The following is a 23,991-nucleotide window of genomic DNA, read 5'->3' as shown; positions in this document are numbered from 1 at the left end:
ACAAGCCAACAACTGATTTGAAGAAATTGGGATGGGAAGAAAGAGGGAAATAACGTAAAGACAAAGTGATTTTAAAAGCAGTACTGTGCCCTTAAGACGAGGTAGTAACACAACACAGCAAAACAAAGAAACAATTATGAATTAGTTACAATAACACAAAATGAAGCAACAAGCTATTTTGCAATCACAGTTAAAATGAATTTAAAGTAGAATGCAAAAGCATCGAACTTTCTCATCACTTCTGAGAAGAGAGAGGGAGAGCCCAGAGGCTCTGAACTAAACTACTGGCAAAAACATAACTCACTAATGGGCATTTTGCCCAAAATATGGTTTCTTCAAAACAGGATGGCCCCTGTTCATCACAGAACCATGGATTCCATTCCCAAGATAAAAATCATGTATGGCTTTCACAACCAACCCAAAATAAAAGGCCTGAATAAAGGCACGAAGGTAATGCACACAATAACGGGAAGGTAGCCCAAAAATATGCTTTAAGATACTATTTTGCATTTTTGTGAAGGTCTACTCAGTATTTCTAGAGAAACCTCACACTCCCGTTCTGACGTTCTTCAGGACCAGAAAGGGCGAAGGCCTGGCGGGGTGAGTAAGGGACTCTGAGTGACACGCACAGGGGATGGTGCCAACGTGGGGGCCACGCTGTGTGGTCACCCGGGGAACCCACGGTTTCCATCTCACTTCCCCTTTGTCAGGGGAAGTCAGGGAGACAAGTGTATGTCCCCGGACAGTGGCCCTGAGGGCTGAAATGGGGGCTATTCTGTTTTATAAAAGTACCCTTGTCTCCCCTGTACCCAACCCTTCCGGATGAGAAGGTGCCAGAAGGAGGATGAATACACCGGGAAACATGGTGAAGTTACATGAACTAGAAGAAGACAGACCGTCTGCAAGCGGAGGAAGAGCAGCGATGACGGAAGCCGAGGGGAGCACATCTGGACTTCAGGGGTCTATGGGGAAGAGGGCGACCTTGAAGACCCCTCACTGTCTTTCCAAACTGCCCAGGAGCCTTCCTGAAGATGGGGAACACCTGCTGTGGTCTCCCCAAACTGCCCAAGCACCCACATTCGCCTGCCTGCAGGGCCTGCCATCCCTCCACGGAGGACTCACAGTGTGATCGCCAGTGTCTCTTTAAAAAAGATTTGATTTATTTTTAGAGAGAGGAGAGGGGAAGGGGAAAGAGAAGGACGGAGACCTCGACGGGCTGCCTCTTGCACTTGGCCTGGACCAGGGACGGGCACATGCCCTGAATCACACCAGCGGCCTTTCGCTTTGCAGGATGACTGATGCCCACCAGGCTGAGCCCCGCCGGTCGGGGGCTGCCGTGCTTCTCAGCCTCACTCCGAAGTCCGAGCTTCCCCACCCTGTTCCCACAGCGGTCACTTGCTCATCTTGCTGGGCTGACTTCCCTGGGCACCCTGGGTGAACAGAGGGACTGGGCTCCACTGTGAAACTCAACCAGGAAACTCAAAGGCTCATGGGCTGGCAAGGAGGCCACCCTGCATGGTGTTGCCTGTGCCTCTCACCGCCGTGGTGCCATTTGAGGAGCCTAACAATTGTCAAGTAGGTGTTCACTCGTCTCCCTGGGAGACTTGAGGCTTTCATCTTCCTTAAGAGACTTTCACGTGTTTTGGGAAGAGCACAAACAGCTCACGTAGCTCTCAAGTGACTGTGGAGATCCCTCCAAAATGAAGCTACCCTGGGTACTTTGGCATAGCTTTCTGGGGAGAGGATCACCACCTTTTTATTTATGAACAGCCTCGGGGCAGGATTCTTACCATGAGAATCACCTGATTAGGAAGGCTGGCATGAAACTGGCGCCCTCTGCAGCTAACATGATAGGGGATACCCGTCTGTCCCTGGGAGCGTTCAGGTCTACTTCAAGGCCATGGCTGTTGTGGAGGATGCATCATGCTACCCTGTGTCCTCGAAGACCAAGGTGAAGCCCCTGTAACTGCTCAGACATCCTGCTTGGATTAAGGCTTCAGACCCAGTGGGAAGGTCAATGCAGACACTTGAGGACCACTGGCCCCCCGAGGTGCATCCTCAGGGGACGGGACCAGGACCCTGAGGGCACAGCTGAGGTCAGAGCTGCAGGGGTGCCTTTCCAGGCGTGGAGTGCTGTTCACAGTCATCCTAGTTCGTGCTGTATGAGACAAACTGAGCCGATCTGGCTGCAGCTACAAGGCTGGTCGAGCAGTGGGACAGAGATGACACAGGCGCGGTCCGCCTCTCACCCGCAGCACAGGAGTCTGCGGGGCTACCCCTTCCCTTCGGAGACTCTGAGTCTGTACACACAGCACGGGAGTTCTCTGCCAACACAGCTCTCTCTTCACATGTTAGAGCTCCTCGGAGTAAAGACAGCTGAAGCAGCTGTCTCTGTGTATCATGTCTGAATTCTCTGGAAATGTTTGCATGCTTTTGCTATTTTCTTGAAATGTTTGTATGGCTTTGGTAAATCTGTCCTCTTATCGTAGATCAAGAAATCCCTTTTATATGATAAAGACTTTTTGTTTAAATACACACTGGCTAAATGTGATCTGGATATTTTCTTTTACATCCCAAAGCACCGTTAACTCTCGGCAGCCCAGCTGCTGGCCTGCTCCACATTTTGTTCTCCGTTCATTCTGTTATACGTCAGCTGAAATCCTCAATTCACCATAAAGACTACATTTAATTTCCTTACCGCCGATGATGGTATTTCTTACTAAGTCTTGAGTGGAGGAAAAAGTGCTATCAGGAAGTGTTTTACTTCACTTCAAAGATTACAAAAGTAATCAAAGTCATTATAAAAATTCAAACAGAAACACTATCGAGTAAAGAAAAAAAAGTCTCCACTCTCTCCTCTCTTGCAAAATTCCAGTCTCTCCAACATATAAACATACATAATGTACTGATATATGCTTTCTCCTTGTTGCCGTTTTCCCTCTCCTGTGTAAGAAAGCACTAAGGCTATTCCAAGTCCTTTGTTTTAGGAAAGAAATGTTTATATGGGTAAAGCAAAAAATATGGTTTCGGATGAGACATGAGGACAATGGCCGTGGGGTTTCCTGGGAGGATCGAACCTTAAACCTGGTGTTTGTGGCCTTAGCAAGGATTTCTCAGGCTTAAAGAGACCATACACGTATGGACAATAGATGGGTGAGTGTGTGTGAGACACGGGAGGGCCTCCCCCGAACGTACTGCCCTGTGCAGGGGGCCCAGGGCGTGCACGGTCTGGAAAGAGGTAAGAGCCCATGACACGGGAGAATGAATACAGGACTGGACCAGTGGGGAGCGGACTGGAGCTGGGTGCAAGATCACCGTGGAAAATATTTAGCTGTATATCCTATACACAGATTAGCTTGCGGAGAAAGATCTGTAAATTACAGGCACACACCCCTCTATCTCTGGCAAAACTATATTAGTAATACCTTAAATCTGTTTAACTTTCCATTTTGTTAAAAGCTTTTACATACACTATTTAGCTTAATCCTCACACAAGAATGTCACCCAAGGTTACACTGCGGCAGAGAATGAGATTTATGCAAGATACAGGATGGTTAAGTGACAGGACAAGTACTCTTTAAAAAAGATATGGATTCCCTCCCCTCACACTGTCCTTGGAGTGTGTACACTCAGCGGCCTGACACCTTCACCTATGACAGGTACGTACACTGCTCTTCTGCCAAATTGTAGCTGTAAGGGCTTGACACACGAGTGACCCGTGGATACTCCATCCAGTGCATTTAAAATGTCAACAAGTCTGAAGGGCATTAAAAGCTTAAGATCATTAAAACATTGCACAGACTGATTTTTATTAGTTCAAATCTCAGTTTCCCTTTTTCTCCCCCTCTCTGTCCCTCTCTCTCTCTGTGTCCTTCCTTCTCTAAATGTAAAGTTTATAATTTTAAACAAAAGAGGAACAAAGGGGCTCCTGCTTATGACCAAGATGGAGTGAGAGGGGTCAGATTTGTTCTTGGACCTGGAACAGTGAAAAAGCTGGAGCACGCCTGTGTCTCCCATTGTCGGATTTGGTGCAGGGGACAGTGACCCCTTACCAAGGAGAAACAAATGAGGAGAGCCCCACGAAGGCCCAGCTGGCTCTGTGAGGCACATTTGGGCCTCGCAGGGAAGGGACCCACGTGGAGCCCTGGAGGAGACAGAGCCACCAGAGCCCAGAGAGGCCAAGGAGTCCCAAGCTCCCAGCACAGAGGGCAAGAGAGCCGCACGGAGATGGGGGGGGCCCATGCTGCAGCACAGCGCCCGCCCCACCGGATGTGCGAGGAAAGCTCAAACCTCTGGAGGGAGCAGAAGGGACAGCCACCTAGTTACTTAGGTCTACGGATATTCACAAAAACGTACGTGAAAACGGAGATGTTTGTGTACATTAATGTTTACCTTAACACGCTGCTACTGTCGGTGGTGCTAAGAATTACAGTAACAAGTCAGTGAACTGCTGACATTTCATACTTTAATTGTCACTGGTCACATCATACAGTGGCAGTAGAAGTCGCTCTTCACAGGCACATTCCGTGAGTGGGAACGCATCCCCCTGCTTCACTGAGGGGCCCCTTCCATCTCTCCTGGCAGCTTGGTGAGAACCCAGGACCGGAGTGTCTCCAGCTCCCTGGCGCTGAGCTCGTGCGAGAGCCCCGGGAAGCTGTGGTAGTTCACGCGCACCCCCATGGACCGCAGCGTGACGCTGGTCTCAGCCCCCCAGGAGGGGAGGACGAGATCGTCCTCCGTCCCATGACACTGGAGCAGGTCAGGGAGCTTGCCCTGCCATGTCTGAAGAGCCTGGAGAAGAGGACACGCAAGGGGGATGTTTGAGAGCTGCTTTCGTGACAGCAGGGAGGGCAGGAGAACCCCAACTGTACCGCCGCCTCCACATGTGAAGGGAACGAAGAGGCAGGGTCGCCGCGCCCCCACTGGCGGGGACTCCGGCCCCGCTGGGCGTGACCTGTCCAAAACAGCCTGGCATTTCCCAGAGAAACTGTGTCTCTCTTTAGCTTATCCTTTCACCCAGGGTGGAAGGAGGGAGGAACCCAGAGCCAGGGACGATCAGGGAAAAATTATGGCCTCATTCTCATTGCTGTGCCTGCTATTTCTGCTGTCGGCAAGGAAGCCGCAACTCTGCAACATGTCATGCTGACAAATGACAACTCTGCTGTGGAGCAGCCATCGGCCCTACGGTGGATGGTTCTGACTTTGCACATGATGGAAGCAAGCTCAGGCACGATCATGTGTAGGCTTGATACATATAAAGGACACACACCCACCACACACTTGTTTTTACCCTTTCCCTTCAACGCCTTGCGTAACCCTGTCTTTGCACAGGACAGTCCCTGGATGTTCAGGACCAGCTGGGATAAACCACGTGACTAATTTGGCTGTGAACAGTTATTATCAGTTTTGTTTCAGTTTCAATGTGCATTTCGTGTTTTTTTTTTCTGTTGCTCTTTTTTTAAAAGCTCCCACTCACCTGGTAAACAGCGGAGACTTTATTCAGGAAGCTGGAAAGCGCGAAGACTCCGGCCACGTCTTGGTGCTTTCTGTACGCCAGGTGCATCGCCATGCACCCTCCCATGGAAAACCCTCCTAAAGGAAGCGAAACGCACTCTCAGAAGCAGCAGAATACACACAGCAGTAGTTCGGAACGAGTTATATCTATGCTGGCCCTCCATGAATTTGTTTTTTAAATATATGAAGACCTTTAAAGCAAGCTAGCGCTAGTTTCGTCTGCTTTAGAGCTCACAGAAAAAAACAGCTGTAAATAACACCGCCCTGCTACGTCATCAATCACCGGTAGAGATTTGTAATGAAAGGAGCTAGAGTTGAACAAAGCAACCAATCCCATTCACCAAGGAAAAGAACTGATGACTAAATGAGTCATAGGATGTGTTTTTAAATTTCTAATGTTCACGTACAGTTTTTATACTTATGAGTTCTCACACTGCAACTAGAATTAATAACATGAAGCCGAGCCCTTAGAGACCATAAATCGGAATTTACTACAAACTCCTTTATGGGTGAAGGGAACGTAAGCCTCAGGGGATCAGATGACCTACTTAGACTGGAGCCCTAATTTCAGCTGCAAAGCTAGGGCTGTGGGAACCCAGATTGCTTGCAACAGAGTTGAATGTACTCTCTACCATCTTCTGATATTTATTAAAATATAGTTACTTTATCTAGGGCAGGCTGGTCATTATTTTGGACCCGAGATACAAATGTATGAGTCAAGATCACCAGCCTTGGGAAGTTTAGATTTTTAAAAAGGGCGTAATATGTGAATAATTACAGTGTATGGTAGCTACAACATCTGTGGTTTTCAGCGTATCAGAAGGAAATGATGGGGTCTCGCCAGTAGCAGGGGCTCCCCGGGATGAAGACAACTTGAAAGCCTGTTGCAGAATAACTCCAAACCACTCCCAGATGCATGTACAGCTAATTAGGCGTTCCCGAATGTGCTTGGCGGGGGAGTAGGGGGCACAGATATCTTACAGTTGTGTGTGAACTTTGCGTGTGTGCATCAGATTCCCTGGAAAGTTAAAAGCCACGGGCATCATTACCCATGAGTCTGCCTTAGTAAGTCTTTGGCGTGTTCCATTAGAATATGAAGAGCTTACTGGAGAGATTAGTTCATTTTCAGTAAAATTGGATGGCTGAGCAAGAACATTTCCAGGGTTTCCATCAAGTTTTGAAACCTATTCTTTAATACTTACTAATCAATTGTAAAAGTTAAAACAGCAAGGACTTCAAAATTTTCAGTTATTATTAGTACAGAAGTCGCCTTTCAGTTTGGAAACAAGACTCCACATCTTTCAGAACAGACCTTTAGCCTTCCTTTAAGTTTACAGAATCTCACTTCTACTTCCTTCATCTCCTCCAGTCTACTGACTCTTTTATAAAAGTCCAAGACATAAAGACACCGTTCACCAGACTACCGGGTTCATGCGAGCAGGACATTTTTGCCTAGAACAGTGCCTGGCGCATAGTAGGCGCTTAGTAAGCACTGAGTGAATAAGTGAACAAATGTCAACCACAGTTCCATAAGCGTATTTCCGCAGGGAGATGCATTTACACCATCAGCCTGACAAGAACAACAAGTGAAGAAAACCCTTTCCCACACAGGGAATATCACTGTGAACAACCATGGAAGCATCCTGCAGGCATTCAACCCCATGTCAATTCTCCTAATTTACAAGGAAGAAAACACACTCACTGAAATCTCACTACTTAAAAATTCAGTGCGAGTCCCTTACGCACTTGGACTCTCAGGAGGTAATCTGCCACTTGTCACCAGTGATCGCTGACAGTCCAGTTGCCTGTAGTCTGGGACACTACTATGAAAAGGGACTTTGTGTATTTTTTTTCCCCAGTAGAAAAATTTAACACAAAGGACTAGTTATTTGAATTCAATTTCCATCTACATGTCTAAAATGCAATATAAAATATACAGTTCAATAAGTAAACACCAAATAGTAAACTCATTGTAGGTCATGGTTATAATGTATATTTATAGTTGCTGGCAAGGTATTAAAATGTCAAGCGTTAACATTTCAACATACATTTAAGATTAACGAGCTGAATAAAACATGTTAAAAAATAATAAACCTAGCTTTTATGAACTCCTTAAATAAAATAAAACAGAAACAATATATAAAAAACTATAGTGGGGAAAAAAATAAGTTAATCTATCTGAAGCAAAATCCAGAGGAAAAATAATTCAGGTTTACTCTCAGTTGCATAGGATTTTTAAAATGGAATGAAATCTGCCCTCCCTCCAAATTTCAATAATCCTTCCACGTAATTTATATAATTATCCTTCAGACTGAACTGTGATAAAGTCTCAAAAGATTTGGGAATGTGTATTTCTGTGTGTCTTCTCTCAAATGCAATGGGTGGGATAAGCATCTGTCACCTCCTGTGCAGGGCTGTTGGAGGAGCAGTTCCATGGCTTTACATTCTGGTCATTACTGAAGGGACACAAGCTGTCTCATTAGTACATATATAAATGGAAAGGATGCAGGACACCATCACTCTTAAGCGTTAGCTCCCAGAAAGAACTGCAGAAGAACTTGGCATAAGGCCAGGACCAGGGACCCAGGAAGTTCTGGTGGTTCGCTTCCTCTTGGTAACTCCATCTGTCCCTTTAGTTTAGTTTTTGAACAAGGTTGGTTTATAAGTATCATGTAAAGTGACTCTGCCACACGGACAGAAATAAATAAAATAGGTCGTGTAAAATCTCACTACTTATACATAACTTGGACATTTTTAAAATTTAGTTTTTTGTGTAATACTGATTTGAAAGGCTTTCAAAAGATCACAAAACTCAGTAATTATCATTTTATTCACTGCACACACACTAACTAAATGCCTTCTATGTGTAGAGTATATACAGTATTTAATGGTTACATTATAGTCATTCCTATTCACAGACCATAATTTCCTCAACCACGTTCTTCATGACGGGTGGATGTTTGGAGCATCCATGGAGATCACTCAGGTATAATTCCAGAAGCACTTGCTTCTCACGGCTTCCAAATTCTGGCCGTATGCTCATATGGGCAAGAGTCTTACAATCTGGTCATATTATCTGTCAGGTTCCACGCACGCCAGATCCCAGTTAGACCTAAATTAGGTGGGTTGTCTCTTAACAACAAATTATCACCACCTAGTGGCGGGAAAGGGAACCTCATTCTGTACACAGTGCTTGACTGAGGCAGTGGATCTGGGTTCCAGTCCCAGTTCTACAGAATTCCAATCTATTAGCCAGCAATCTCTTTGATTTTTAGTTTCATCACACCTGAAATGAGAATAAATTCCCATTTTATCCCTTACAAGGATTGAGAGAGATTATGCATGAAAACAACCTGAATAATTTAAATACTATCTATATATGAAACATGATATTTAATGGCAATTTAAAACCTGCCAAATGTAACGTAGATGTCAACTATTTTAGTAGTGTTACTACCACATATACTTTCCAAGCACAACAGTACACACGAGGAAAATGGTATGTACCGTTCTACTCTGACGGTTCACATTACACAGAAATGCGCCAAAAGGAAAGGAAGGGCTTCAACGCAGACACTGACAGGGGGGCGGCCGTGCTAAGAAACTGTTCGCATTCTTCACGCTGGGCACTCTCGCCGGGTTACTCAACCAGAACAAGACGGGATAATGTAACATTAACTGTATCTCGGAGCACAGGCCTTGAACCCAGGTTTCATTTATAACCATGTTGCCAACAAGGAGAAAGTGATTTAAAGCCACCGTTTTACTGCCTGTGCTTCCCTTTTAGCATTACCCTCTGTAGAGTCATGTTGGGTAGAGACGTATAAAAGTAAACACACTTCTTGTGTCTGACATTCTTCATGGACAGGGGATTCTTAATTTGCTCATAATTTCATGATCAATCCAGCTCATTATACATAGTTATATTCAAAAATAAAATCCCTTCACCAAAATAAATGTTCTGTACCATACACAACTGAAACATCCAACCTCATTTCTGTATGGATTCTAGCACATTTCTGTACTAGAATCTCTCTATAGAAATAGAGAGATTTCTCTATTTCTATAGAGAGATTCTAGTTCATGCATTTGATGACTACAGAAAAAAGGGTATTGAGTAGGAGAAAAAGCTTATATATATAAAGGCACATTATAGCCTCTTGGAAACAATGACCACTAAGTCACTGAACAAAAGTTTACGAATACACTATTCCTGTGATAATGAACTCTGAAAAGTGTACTGTTCATAAAGTCAACATTCTATTTTGTACTTTATCTTCATCACGGCAATAGCAGTTTAAACATATTTCTAAAACTTAGGCTAATTAAAAATAGTTTTAAAAGTTGAAATGAAAAATCTCATACTTGGAAATGAAACACTGGGTTCTCAACTTGTTATCATTAAAATGAAAGTGAAGTGAAATGTCCTGAGCTATTGTTTATGATTCTAGTATCTTTGAAAACCTTAGTATGTAAAGTTTATTTGAAACTATGAACAAGTCAAATGACAACACAAGTGCTTCTCAATAACGTTCCAAGTACATACAGTTCAACACACAGAAAGGTGGAAAAAGTTGAAATCACGGTATTGGAAGGTCTTACCTACTAATATCCGATCCTTCTGGATGCCACTTCTCACCTCGTCATCGATCACATCCGTGAGCAACTGACACATCGCATCGATGGACTCCAGGTGCTCTGGGCAGTCGATGGCTATTCTGAACCTGTCAAACCACACGCTGGAGAGTCTTCCTTTCATAGCGGTATAGGGTCTAGTTAAAAAAAAGAAAGAAAGAAAGAAAAGGAGAGTAATATTAAAGCAGATGTTTTCATCTCTAAAACGTTAGTGTTCTGAGTACATAATTTAAATTTTCTCCAAGTTCTGTGAATTAAACATTTCGTATTAAAAGCATCGCCACGCACATGGCGCTGACGCACCCGTGTGTGCAGCAACATTTACTAATTGCAGTACATCTTCATACTCCCCATCTCCTAAAATTCGTAAGTTCTCCAGAAAATCCTCACAAAAGTGGAGTTTTATATAGATATGTGTGTATATATTTTTTCTGCCCAATTCTTAAAAAAATGATGAAACATGTCTATTTTCTAAAAATTTCTTTGATTTCATTCTTTTTTCCTTTAATGTAAGAACCAATTATTTTAGTATTCACAGCTAACTGAATAATAATGTTTGTCCATGCAAAAAACTCAGTACTTCGAGAGTGGAGAAACAGTTCACCAACATGCTTTTAAGAGTCAGTTAATTTGTAGCACTCAGGTATGAAAGGCAAGCTAACAATTTAAGGGTATTCAGAGAGATCCTCCAAAGAATGGGATTGGCTCGGTTCTTTGTTTTTTGTTTCTAAATTGAGTGGGAACTCTTTTGGATCTACACAGGAACCTGGGAATGAGAAAGTCTAATGGGACACAGGCAACCCTGAACGCACTCGGCACACAGATGCCCTGTACTGCTCGCATCGTGAGGGCCTTAGGCTGGGTGCTTTGTTGGACGTACATTTTATGTGATCAGATGCTTGAATCGGGTGTCTAGTCAAACAAGGTGAATCTTGCAGGATCCTTTACTTTCTGTAGAGGTGGGGTGGCTATGCTCTTAGTGGATCTCACCCCGCTCACTGGACACTCGCACTCTGCAGTGCTCCCTTAGAGTGCCGAGGGCACCCAACGTGATCTGAAAGGGATGCAAACCTCTGATGACCAGAGGCAGTGCTCCTCCTTCCATCTACTCGGCCCCACAGTGGAGCTGTCCACTGTCACCCTCCGAAGTCACTGGAGGGCCGGGAGACTCCAGTTGAGACCTGCCAGTGAAAAATCCAGGGGAACCTCAGCAGACCCAAAGAGATGGAAATGTTCATTTCTCCTTTTACCCACTCCACCGAAAGGGCCCCCAGTCTGTGCAGACCTGCCCTCGGTCAGGACCCAGGGGTGGGACGGAGGCGAGCGGGAGAGCTCCACTGTGGTCCTTCTGCATCCAGGGGAGCAGCCAGGAAATCGAGAGGAAGACATTTGGAAAGTGTCTCAGGCAAAATGAAGGAAGTCTGGAAACAAGAACTCATCCACATAGGATCTTTTGTTTGTTTACTAAAGTAGAAACATGTTATAAACATTACTTTGCAACAGGCTTTCTAAAATTTGAATGTGTTATTTCGAATATCCCTATAAGGCAGTACGTAAAAACCTAACGTTTCTCCTAGTTTATGAAGATACAGATTTATATGTGTGTGTGTGTTGTTTTGATATTTTCTCATAAATTTTATTTACTTTTTGCGCCATTCCTCCTCTCCACTCTCACTCCCCCACATTACCCTTCACACCACTTAAACCATTTTTATGATCTAAAATATATCCTTGAATGTTTTCTATGTACATTAAAACATGCATCTTTTTAAAAATATTTTATCTTCAGAGGGGAAGGGAAGGACAGAGGGAGAGAAATATCAATGTATGGTTGCCTCTCGTGCATCCCCTGCTGGGAACTGGCCTGCCACCCAGGTATGTGCCCTGACTGGGAACCAAACCTCAATCCTCTGGGTCGCAGGCCCACACTCAATCCACTGAGCTATACCAGCCAGGGCTAAAACATGCATCTTTACAGGACATTTTTTAGAGCACTACTACTTTTCAAAAGTTACAACTAGCCTATATGCTTTTCTTATGCACCTTTTCTCTTTTAATGAAGCCCTCCTGGAAACCCTTGTCCCTGACACAGTTCCCGCCGATCCTTTGAATGGCTATGTAACACCTTACGACAAAGACGGCCCAGGTTTAGAAAGCAGTTCCCTTACGAATGGGCATTGGCTTGGTCCTCAGGTTTCAGCCACTGAGAATGCTGCATTATACACATTTGTACGTGCTTTTACATACTGGAACCTTTAGGCCTAGGAAGGAGTCCAAAAATAGGACTGCTGGGTTGAAAGGTGTAATTTTTACCTTAAAAGATGTCTTACTGTGCCTTCCTTAAAGACTATAAAAATTAACCTTTCAACAAGAAAAGGGCAAGATATTCTTTTGCCCAGAGCACTGCTACCAATCATTGCTGAACACTCAGTACGGGATGGGCAGGTGCACTGGTAAATCACCCATCACGAAATGGGCAAACGCTTTGAAAGTGGCTTCAGAAACAATTCACTGAAGCCAAACACAGGCTCTCACAACAGCACCAGGTGGAGCACTGATACAGATGGGTTCCTAGAACACTCACTTAGCAGGGGAAGCCTGCACCACAAGGGGCCTATCCTCCAGAACATAATTCTGGGTTTTTTTCGGGTTCCCCTTTGTACGTGTGATGAATGGACTTCTCTCCAACGCATCTAGAATGGTGCTAGTTCTATATTATTCTTGGGAAAATAAGAAAAATAGTATTCAAATCATTTGTGTTTTGGGATTCAGGTGAAAAACACGAGTTGAGAAGGCTTTATTTTTGTTGTTCTACTGATCTACCCACCCACACTGTGTGAGGTCACACTGACGTTGAGTCAGTTGGATCCCCTCTCCCTACCCTCACCTCCACCAGGCTCTTCCTTGGCTGTGTCCTGCCTATTCTCAGGAATCCGTTCTTCTTTTCTTATCTAAGAAATCATCAAATATTTAGTGGATTTTAAAATAATTCCAAATAATTGGAACTATTTGGACTAGCACTTGAACTAGCACGCAGCTTTGTCTGGGAGTTGGCGCCAGAGGACACAGCTCTGACGGGCAGAGGTGCGGACAGCCCTCCCCAGGCCCCGCCGCCTTGTGATCCCCACCGAAGGCCCCTCCAGCACGGCTCTCGTGGGCCCGGAAGATAAAGCCCTGTGCCAGCTCTTTCCTGGGACTCCGGGGGCCTAAACGCTCTCATTCCTGCAGGCCTTCTGATCTCAGAAGCCACTTCACTCAGGGGTAAATAAACTGGAATCAGGAGAGAGAAGGCCGCATTTCAAGCCTCCTACATCCCAGAATCCCTTTTTCAGGATCAACTTTCTTCAAGTACCCGCAATAAGACAGCAGGTACTTTCCTCCTGGTATTAATGTCCCTGTCAGACAAAATGAAATTCCAAACTGTGCTCCATTCATCACAAAACCATAGTGACCTTCTGAATGAGAACTGAATATACCACTCAATTTGAAGCTGACTTCCACGGTTACTCACCTATTTCTCCTTCCCATCGTTTTATTCTGCTCTTTCTCCAAGTGTTTATTTGTCTGTCTAAGCACTTACATAAGGATGATATCATAGGCTAAGATATGAATCATTCTGGGAACTCAGCCATTAATTGAGAAAAATGACATTCACTCTCCTTTCCATCCTGACAGTACCTTACTCACTGAGAGATAGATGCTCCACTGAGGTGTAATCCTGGTGTCAGCTTTCCTAACACAGTTGCTTTTTGTTCTAATATCTAAGAAAATTAAAGTTCTGTTCTGAAAAGGTAATTGGGAAAATTTAATGACACAAGGAATAATTTAGAACTTTTCTGTTCTGAAAACATGATCTCTTAAGATGTTAGCCTAACCTTTAACTAAAGTGTAAAAGTAAGATAGCCTTAAAAACAGCTAACAAACTGGGGCATATGTTATACTCATTTACCTTCTTTCTCAAATAAATCACTTTATTAGCTGGTATAAAAGAACCCAGACATGACCACGATAAATAAATATGTCAGGCAAAGAACATCTGTGTGGCTCCTAAATCAATCAATCAATCATTCAAATCACTGCACACTGGTGAAGTTTTAAGCTGAAATGAAATGCCCAAGATTAAAAAAGAGAGAGTTGACATTCAGCCAGACACCAAGTTCTGTTCTGATCTATGTTCCCTGAAAGTCAGAAAATCGAAGGTCACGCCTAACCCTTACGGTAATGTCACCTGCTGTCTTCCCCTTTGACCTTGTTTGGTGGTGCTTGCTCAGGACTCACATCCCTCCTGCTTTCCAACAGGACAAGCACCTTCCTGATCCAGGGGCTCTGCACCTGACAACCCCCAGCCACATTCCTGCACGGACAGCTCCCAGGATCTCACTGTCTCAAGTGTCACTTCCCCAGGGGACCGTTCCTTGAGGCTACAACTTGAAGCCTCCCTTCCTCCCACCCTGGGATGCACACAGTCTCCCTGCACCCTTTTACTACTTAACTGGACAGAATCTGTCACTAGTTCAAGTTAACACACAATTTCTTTTTTCCCATTTCTGCGTGAGAGCGCAGACTTCCTTCCCTACAGGGACACCCCAGGGTCAGAAACAAGTGCTTCCCGAAGGACAGGCCGGTCCCCAGGTGTCACCTGGGTGATGTGTGTCAGCCCAAAATGAGAATATCTAAAATTGTTTTTAGGCTTTAATTCTTCTAGAATCCACATGGTGATTTCTAGGAAAAGGTCAAATTTCTCTTTCGTTGCCTTTTCAAAAAAGAACATTCCTAGGAAAACAAGTTTTTATATACTAATGGGTATTTAAATGTCCACTTAAATGCTCACCAAACGAGTAGGACTACTACAAGACAGCTGTTCTCAGCAGTAAAGTGTCCTTGTGCTACAGATCTGCTGGTGTGGGGAAATAGGTCCTCATAATGTGCTTTGGAGGGAAACCTTACATGACAGACTCAATATGAATTCATTGTTTGCTACACCTAAATCAAAGTGTCTAATTTGGGGGGGGATTTAATGAAAAATATAAACACGTACTTCAGGTGAAAAAATAGTGAATAAAAAAGTAGAGGCACTATGCAAATCTTAATTACCTTTGGAATTTCTCAAAACACCAAGAGAAACTATATACCATCATATAAATTATTAATGGCTTGTTATTATTTTTAAAATGGAAATTCTAATAGTAAACCCAAACCAAGAAAACTTCTAATTACAAATACAATTAAAGTATGTCATAGAAATGAAACCATTTACTGAGCACGTCAGTTAGAGTCCAAATTAACATAATGAAAAAAATGAAGCAATATTTTCCATTTAAATCAACGCAGCAAGCTAACTGCTGACTTTTGCTTACTATGCCCCCAACTGAGCTGATTAAAAATACCTAGTAAATAAGGTTGAGGTAAAGGAATACCTTATAGCCCAAATGGCAATTTACAGTCTAATCAAAACGTACAGATACCCTGTAACAGACCACAACTGGGCGGGCCTAACAGACCAGTGTTCTCCTCTAACATTCTTTCCAGTAGGTGTGACTTGACAGCAAAAGTCGTAACCTTGTTTGCAATTTTAATGTTTGTAGATAATGTAGAGGGCAAGTTTAACATAAAGAAGGGAGGATGAAGAATCCTGTATGGCTATAAGGTTTCTACATTTTGTAGTGAAGTGGTAAAAAACAAAGAAACTAGATAAAAGTTAGAGAGAGAGGTGTGTGTGTGTGTATATATATATATATATATACACACACACACATATATATGATATATATAAGACATGTATATGATGTATATAAGATGTATATACACAACACACACACACACACATATATCTTATAATCCCTAAAGCAATCAGGAATAAAATAATAAATAAAAAATGGAGTGTTAAAAAATTCAAATAATCCCCCCCAAAAATGGAAAGAGAAAAGAGAAAAAAAGTAGACAAATTCAAACATATCAAGTTACATTAAATGCAAATGTTCTAAACAAATCAGTTAAAAGAAAGGGACCGTTAGACTGGTTAAAGGGGAAAAAAAGCCCAAATATGCGTTGTCTTTAAGAATCCCATTTGAAATATGATATAAATAGGCTAAAAGTAAAAAGGTGGAAAAATACATACTAAGTAGTGCTCGTCAAAGAAAGCAAAGGATGAAAAGAGATGCTACATAAAGAGTGACGTCGGAAAGCAGACGTACACGGTCTTGTTATCGAACAAGTACATGTCCTGGTATGACCACCACAGACAGGATGACCGTTCCACGAGATGAAAGTAGCCATTAACGAGGAAGACCGATGATCCCACACAGGCACGCACCTCACGATGTCACTTAAAAACATGGGCAGAGAAGACTGACAGGAATGAGGGAGGAAACAGATGAACCTAGAACCACAGTTTGAGATTTCAATGCTCACTCGTCAAGACCTAACAGAACAACTTATAAAAAGAATGACTATGCAAATGTGAAATTTGAGCAATAGCATAACTGCCTGCGACTACTGACAGTTGCAGAATTCCATACCCAAAAATGCTCATGGTGTGGTCACAAAGAGACCACATCCAAGATCACAACACGTCAGTGTCAGCATCAAAAGACTGAAAGGGGACAGAGTGTCCCCTCTGACAATGGACAGATGCAAGATGAATAAGACTCACAATCTTCAGTCAACAGACATGTGGTTTGTATTTAAAAATGAAAATATTTTGGCTCCTAATGATCAGCTACATATTCTGTGAAGTTTCTAATTACTCTGCGCATCTCCAACATCAGAAATCCAAGCTTGGCAATGTCTGCCCTTCTTGTAAAACAAAAGAAAGATACTTTCATAGTAATGTTAAAGTACATTTCCTAATGATAAAATATTAAACCAGTCTTGCTTATGATACTGTTCATAAAAGCGCTCCAACATTTAGGAACCCCTCCGTCGAAAGTTCTGCGGCCACTGGCAGCCTTTGATCGATGACAGTTGGCTTCCAAAATGGAAAAGGACCATGAAACACAGCAAAGCCACGGTGTGTACAAGCTGCCGAACATCTCACAGGGAATAATTCTGCTAGGTCAGTGCAGGGTGCTGGGGTTTCTATTTGAAAGCATATTTTACAGACTTACTTAATGTGTATGTTAATAGCAAACTAACTGGCATTATTATCCTTAATTACATGTTTTATTTCGCTGTTTTATGTGACGGGGCCTGACCAGGGATAGAGGCCTAAAATGTAACATCAGACAATATAGATCCTATTTATAGTACAAAAACACATATACACTCTTTCTGAATATTTTTGAAAAGCTCTTGAATTCCAGAATAGGAAATTACAAATTATACTGAATTGTGAGGTCTTTATGTCTTCATTTTAGGAATCTTAGAACCGGTGAAAACAGGAAAGCAAAACTTTACAACTCCATGCTCACAAGAGTGAATTTGAGACTAGAAAGGCTTTTGAAGGGAAATGGAAGTTTGCTTTTAACGTTTCTGACCTAGAGTAATTAAGTCTAAAAATAAAGGAAGCCCAGTGCATAAAGACCCGTTCTTAGGTGCAGTCTGACTTCTTTTTGTATTGATTCAAAGACAATAATGCCTTTCATACTTTAATCACCTTAGATATTTGTTTTTCGAAAATGTAAACAGCTGACCACACTGCAACATTTTTTTTTCCTGAGGAGAAACAAGACACTAATCGCACGTGTGGGATAAAGGTGTAATTTAACGCAGGGTTTCCCCAGCGAGGCACGGAGACTGGGGCTGGACAGTTGTTTGTGGAGGGCCCCGTCCAGCCACGTGGATGTCGGCTGCCTGGAGCCTTTTGTGCTGCCCTTCCTCTCAGTTGTGACAATAAAAAATGTCTCCCAACGTGGCCAGATGTTCTCTGAGGACCATCATCTCTGCCTGAGAGTGAATGACTTAAATCATTTTATTAAAAAAAAAATCTTACATTTCAGAAACTGTTTCTCATGAGAAATTTAAGTAAGAATGATATGATCTACTGCAGGGGCTCCCAACATACTATCATGGGAACTCCTCTTTCAGGCTTAAAACTGTGCTGGTTCTAGCCACATACAGCTAGAGAGAAAAAATATAGCTAGTGCAACTGAAGAACTAAACTTTTAATTTATTAATTAATTAGCATTCAAATTCTCATGTGCTATACATGTAAAATACACATCAGATTTCAAAGATCTGGAATGAACAAAAGAACATAAAATAGCGCTTTAATAAGTTTATATTGATTACATGTTGAAGTGATTATATTTTGGATTTAATGGGTTAAATAAAATATATTATTCAAGTTAATGTCACCTGTTTCTTTTTCTTTTTTTAATGTGGTGTCAAGAACATTTAAATTTGCTTATGTAGCTCATATTACTTTTCATGCGTTAGCAAGGTCTAAAATATTTGATGATATGTCCAAAAAGCTGTTGACTAGGAAAATGTATAATATCAAAGAGTTATTATGAAATATTAGTAACCAGTATTAGTCCGGTGAAATATTTCAATGATTTATTTTACTAAGTCACAACAGCACCCACAAATAATATTGTACTTGGTGTGCACGGAGAATTCCGAGCTCTCCTAAGTATCCCTGGCCTCCAGTTCGACATGCACTGGTCTGGAGTTCCTTTCACTTTGGCGATGACATGAAATTAACCAGCTCAAAAATACCAATTCCCAGAATTGTATCTCCAGTGCTCTCCCATTCAGTGTCATCCTACAATCACATCGGCATTCAGGCTGAAGTGGGCTTGTCCTTCCCGACTTCACTGCCCCAAAATCCACAGCAAAGAACAAGCTCTCCCACCACTTTCAAAGACAGGCACCCTTCAGCACAAATGTAACCCATTGGTCCTTGGCTCTCTTCACCATACTATCAAACTACTACACTCCTCTAGAATTATATTAAAGTAAGAACGTTTTTGAATCTTAAATCTTACAATGAAAGTATCGTTTTATTCTCCCTCTTTCAAGTCTATCGACTGAGGTAAGTAAAAGTAGTGCATATAAAAAGGTCCTTGAAGATCTGTCTACCTCTCCTTAATACTAAGTTAATAAGAAATTAAGCAAAGCATTTGCATAAGCATATAGTATGTTTATAAGAACAGATGAACAGATCATGGAAATGAACAGATCATGGAAAATCAAATTGGGCAGCACAGCTCAGCACACATTATTTTGCACATGCGCACACACACACAGAATTTGGAAGCCCCACTTCAGAGCATGTGTTTAGAATAAAAAAGACTATGCAGATGCTAACTTAATAACTATAAAAAGCACTTTGACTTTAAAACTATACTAATGTCATGATTGGGCATTTTCTTATATACATAGGTTGTCTAATCAAAATATTTATTAACTGGCAAATCCCATATTCCTAAAAGCTTATCAATATTATTTCTAAAACCTTTTAAGTGTTGAAAGAATGCCACAAAACCCTTTTCCAGAGCTTAGAACTCTGGCTGAACTAAATTATTAGAAAGATTATGCTTGGTAAAGTCACCAGTTTCTCTTTGGGATGCAGGAGGGGAAGAAGGGAGCTTGGAAAGTGAGCAATCTGTGGGGCTAGGGGGGTAAGTCCCACAGGCCATGCATGGGGCAAAGGTTAAGAGTTTTGGGGAATGTTGTACCAAGTGGAAGAAAATTCCTCACCTGGCAAAACTCGGCCCCATAGTGTAATTGCAAGAAAAAAAAGTTGGGGGTCAAAACGGCCCCAGTTTAAAATATTTTAAATACAGAATTAAGCTTAAAGAACATCTAGCTGGTACATCTATTTATATATTTTATATCAAAGAGTTATCCTGAGCATTGAGATCAATTACTACTTACCTGGGAGGAGCTGTTGGATAAATGATTTTTATGTGCTGGAATGTTAAATCTTGACTTAAAACCTGCTTGATCCACCTTCTCAATCCTTGTCCGGAATCACCTGATGAATCACAAGATCTAGATTAACATAAAGCATTTTGACAATACAATGTAGTTAAGAGCAGTCTATAAATTTCATGTCATACAGAGGACGGAACAAGGAATAAAAAAAAAAACTCTCCATACTTAAAAATAACTGCACAGAAACTAATTTATCAGTATGAACTGACCGGGAACCAAGAGGGAGAAATAATTTTGATGATTTTACTCCTAACTTCACCCTTGATCATTTTAAAGACCTTGTTTGTTTAAAGGAACAAATAAATGAAGTAAATCATTTTTTCTAAGTAAAAATTCTATTTCTTTTCTGATTTTAAAGTTATTTCTTTTTACTCTTAGAAATAGTAAATTCCTAAAGTGCTTATACACTTTTGCAGTTGGAATAGCCTAAAACAATTTTCTTGGTAAAAACAAGAAAATCCTTGAAAAGGGATATTGAGAATGCATTTATTTATCTTTAACCTAAATATATTAGCATTTAATTTTGATAACATGTTTCCATGACCTCAAATAACAAAATATCACCCAAATTCCTGCAAGAATTAGTGCAGGTGTATTTCCATAAAAAAAATGGAAGGAAATATAGGTCCATCTTATGTTGTCCTGAAGAGGAAATGTGGAAGGTAACAAACTTTAATTTTTTAAGCAATCAATTAAAAAAATATGGATGGTATAACTGTGAATGCATCAGGCACTTTGCTCACTGCCCGAGAGGCGGGGATGGGGGGTGAGGGGCAAAGGGACCCCTACGCTTGCGGAGGACACAGTTTAGTGAGAGAAACAGTCAGTTGGTGAATTGTATGCATGTATGTGAAAGACAAATGTAACCAGTGCAAAGATGAGACACCTCTTGCTGCTGGGGTCTGTGGATTCAGAAGTGACCCAGTCAAATTCAGGGCAAAGTTCACTGGAAGAAAAGCTCTACAAGGCAAGGTTCATTTTGTGCTTTATCCATTGAGTTTTTTGCTCATTTAATGCCTGGGCGTCCAACAGATAGCTGCTGAATGGTCTGCACTTGAATCTCCAGGAAGTAAGTACAGAAGGAAAGAGCATCTCAGATACAGCATAAGGCAAATGCTAAGACCCTTTACAGGAAGGGGCAGGAGACATCTAAGACCTGGAAAGCAGAAAGTGAAAGAGCAGTGAGTGCAAGATGAGGCTAGATGCTCTTTTAAAAGTAACTGCAATAAAGAGTTTGGCTAGCCTTTGTCCCCAGTCCCAAAGAGGTAACTTCCAAACCCTTAGAATTTCCTGAGTGATTAGAGTATCTTTGTCATTCCTGGCAGGGCCGCAAACCACAGGACAGTCTCTACCCAGGAGATGACTCAGGGTGGGAGCTGGTCAGCCGGGAAGACCAACCATGGGATTAGAAGTTTGGGGCTTTGAACCACATATCAGTCTGACCTCCAGGGAATAGAGGAGGCTGGGGGTTAGAGTTTGACCCCAAATCAATCATATCTGTGCAGCAAAACCCAAATAAAAACCCTGCATAAAAAGCTCAGGTGAAATTCCTTTGGTGACAGTACCCTTCTGAGTCCTGTCATACCTCTATGCTGGGGGGTCATTCATCACTGAGGATGACAGAAGACTCAAGTTTAGAACCCTCCTGGGCTTTTCCCTCTGTATCTCTTTGGGCTGGTTCTAATTTGTACCCTTATGCCATAATAAAATTGTCATAGGGGAAAATGAGGCTAGAGAGACTGCAGGGACCTGACAAATGCTGAGAGCACCGACATGCTACAGAGATATTTTTGTGGCAGGAAGGTGGCTTGCTTTTAAGGACCACACTGGAGACCATGTGAAGACAGAACTGAAGGACAAAAGTAGACATGGGAGATCAGTTAGAAGGCTACTGCTCAGGTGGCGGATCTTTAGCCTAGGGTAACTGCAGGGGAGTACACAGAAATTGGTACTAGAGATACTTAGGAGCTAAAATGAACAGAAATGGCAACAGATTAGTTATGAGATCAGCGGTGAAAGGTCTGTATCCACACACAAACGGACAACTGTTTCAGAGATACACAGTTACAGGTTTTTACAATGTCATAACTGGAAGTTGAAAAGAGAGAGAATAGTTAATTTAAGCAAAGTGGTCTAGGAAAAAAAAACGTTTAGAGGTATTCCCTGAAGATACTGTAAAATAATTGATAAAAGGAGTGTGATGCTGAGGAATTTCTGAGTGCTTACAAGTAAACACCCTTAGCACTCTGAATAGTAACAGTCGCCTTGTGTAAAGCTTTGCGATGACCCTAAGACGCCTCACCTTCTAAATATACTTCATTGGTTCAGTCTTTCTCTTTAAACACTGTTGGTCCTTTTCAATTTCCATACATCCTAGTTCAGTTTGGTTTTGTTTTGTTTTGACCTTACCCCATCCAGAGCAATGACTGGGGACCCAAAAAGCTTTGGTTCAAGTCCCAATTCCATCACTACTTACAAGCAATAACCAAGTGGCCTCCAGCAAGCCACTCACCCTTTCAGGACTCATTTCCAAATTGACAAAACTAGGCACAATTACCCATTTCCAGGTCTCCACCCTGCACCTCTGGAATCCCCTCCACGCCCCAACCACCATCATCTTGAAGCATAGGCAAGTCTCAGCTTCAGGACCACTTGCTCTGGCAAATCTAAGCTCTTCATCTTCCAAAGGCCTTAATAAAACCTAACCACCGCTTTCCCCTCAAAGTCTTCTTGGTGGTGTATCAGTCGCCATCTTGGGATCTCCCCTCCACTGCTGACATCAAGTAATTGAATTTTTTGTTTTTAATTTTAGGTAGGCCCCCTGAGCCTGCATCTCATTTCTTAAAAAAACAAAAAAAAAACCAAAACAAAACAACCCACTTCCCAGGAACTTACCCTGGGCCCAGCACTAGGGATGCAAAGATTAAAACAAGGGGCCTTACTCCTAAGGAGCCCAAGATCCAGTGGAGAAGACAGACATAAGAAATTACGGATCAGTTTCAGAAACGCTGTACTGAATCAAGCACATGTTACCAAGGGCAGGTGGACTTGACTTTGCGCTGTATCTTCAGGTGCTTAGTGACAGGAGAGGGAAAGGGGGAAAAAGGAAGGAGCAGCAGGAAAGAGATAATGAAAATAATTTTACTGTGAATCTCAATTGCCTGTATCACTTCGGCAGACTGGAGAAATGATTAAGTAATCCGCTGCAGCTGAAAACTCAAATCACTAACAGCTGGCCCTGAAAAGTAACTTATTTGTCTCTACTAGAGGACTTACCTTACTAACTCGCTGTGTTTAAACTGGGGCGGGGGGGGGGGGGTAGACGAATGGGGGGAATAGCAAGGTGGCACATAGACAATGTTGTGGATGGAAGGCTGGACGCACAGACCGGAAGCGAGAGCGGTGGGCCAGTGACTGCACCACAGAAGGCAAAGGGGGACCGCTGGGGACAGGTGGCCATGCTGCCCGTGTGTCCACAGCCGCCAGGTCTAGCTGGAGGGGACAGGACTGCCACCGGCTCCGGGCCCCCGGGGCCCTACTGGGGTTAGGGGCCCGGAGCCTCCTCCAGTGGGGGCAACACTGGAGGACAGCGGGGAGGGTGTTTCCCGAGGTGCAGAAAACAAGGACGTAAAACTGTGATCCACCTGAGCCGTGCAGGAAAATCAGAGAGGCGCTGTGCCTCCCCGCCGGCGACACCACACACCGCTGCAGCGGAACCAGCGCGGACGCAGCCGCCATAGTTGCTGTCACGCCCGGAGTTCTAAGGGCCACGCCCCGAGTTTTGAGGGCCCGGCTTCTCCGCCCTCCGGCGTGCCCGCGCACGTACGCACGCGCACGCAAGGTGGGGCGCGCTTGAAAACGCGCATGCGCGGAGGGGCAGGTTCTGCTGCCTCTGGGTCAACTTTGAAGCATGCAGATCTGTGGATGCTGCGGGTTAGTTTTTGCTAAGAATGGTGTTATACA

General features: G+C 42.9%; 1 protein-coding gene across 4 annotated transcripts in view; it reads right to left on the bottom strand.

The window, feature by feature from the left end:
- LYPLAL1 (lysophospholipase like 1) overlaps positions 1 to 23,780 on the bottom strand; it is a 50,731-nt gene extending 26,951 nt beyond the window's left edge. For 3 of the 4 annotated variants that reach the window (XR_005080010.2, XR_005080014.2, XM_037128350.2), the window contains exons 1-4: positions 23,673 to 23,780; positions 19,969 to 20,068; positions 10,117 to 10,286; positions 5,477 to 5,592 (exon numbers count right to left, since the gene is read on the bottom strand). Coding sequence is in view for 2 of the 4 variants with exons in the window: in XM_037128350.2 (XP_036984245.2) it covers positions 5,477 to 5,592; positions 10,117 to 10,286; positions 19,969 to 20,068; positions 23,673 to 23,766 (480 nt within the window). In the remaining 2 variants the exon portion in view is untranslated. Of the gene's footprint in view, positions 1 to 4,415; positions 4,792 to 5,476; positions 5,593 to 10,116; positions 10,287 to 19,968; positions 20,069 to 23,672 lie in introns of those variants that run through there. The other variant, XM_037128349.2, reaches the window with a different exon arrangement.
- Positions 23,781 to 23,991: the final 211 nt, after the last annotated feature.

This window comes from Artibeus jamaicensis, unplaced genomic scaffold, assembly GCF_021234435.1.
Source record: "Artibeus jamaicensis isolate MK-2021 breed Jamaican fruit bat unplaced genomic scaffold, CSHL_Jam_final contig_467, whole genome shotgun sequence".
NCBI lineage: Eukaryota > Metazoa > Chordata > Mammalia > Chiroptera > Phyllostomidae > Artibeus > Artibeus jamaicensis.
Note: the sequence above shows the minus strand (reverse complement) of the source record. Positions and strands in the feature narration are given on the sequence as shown.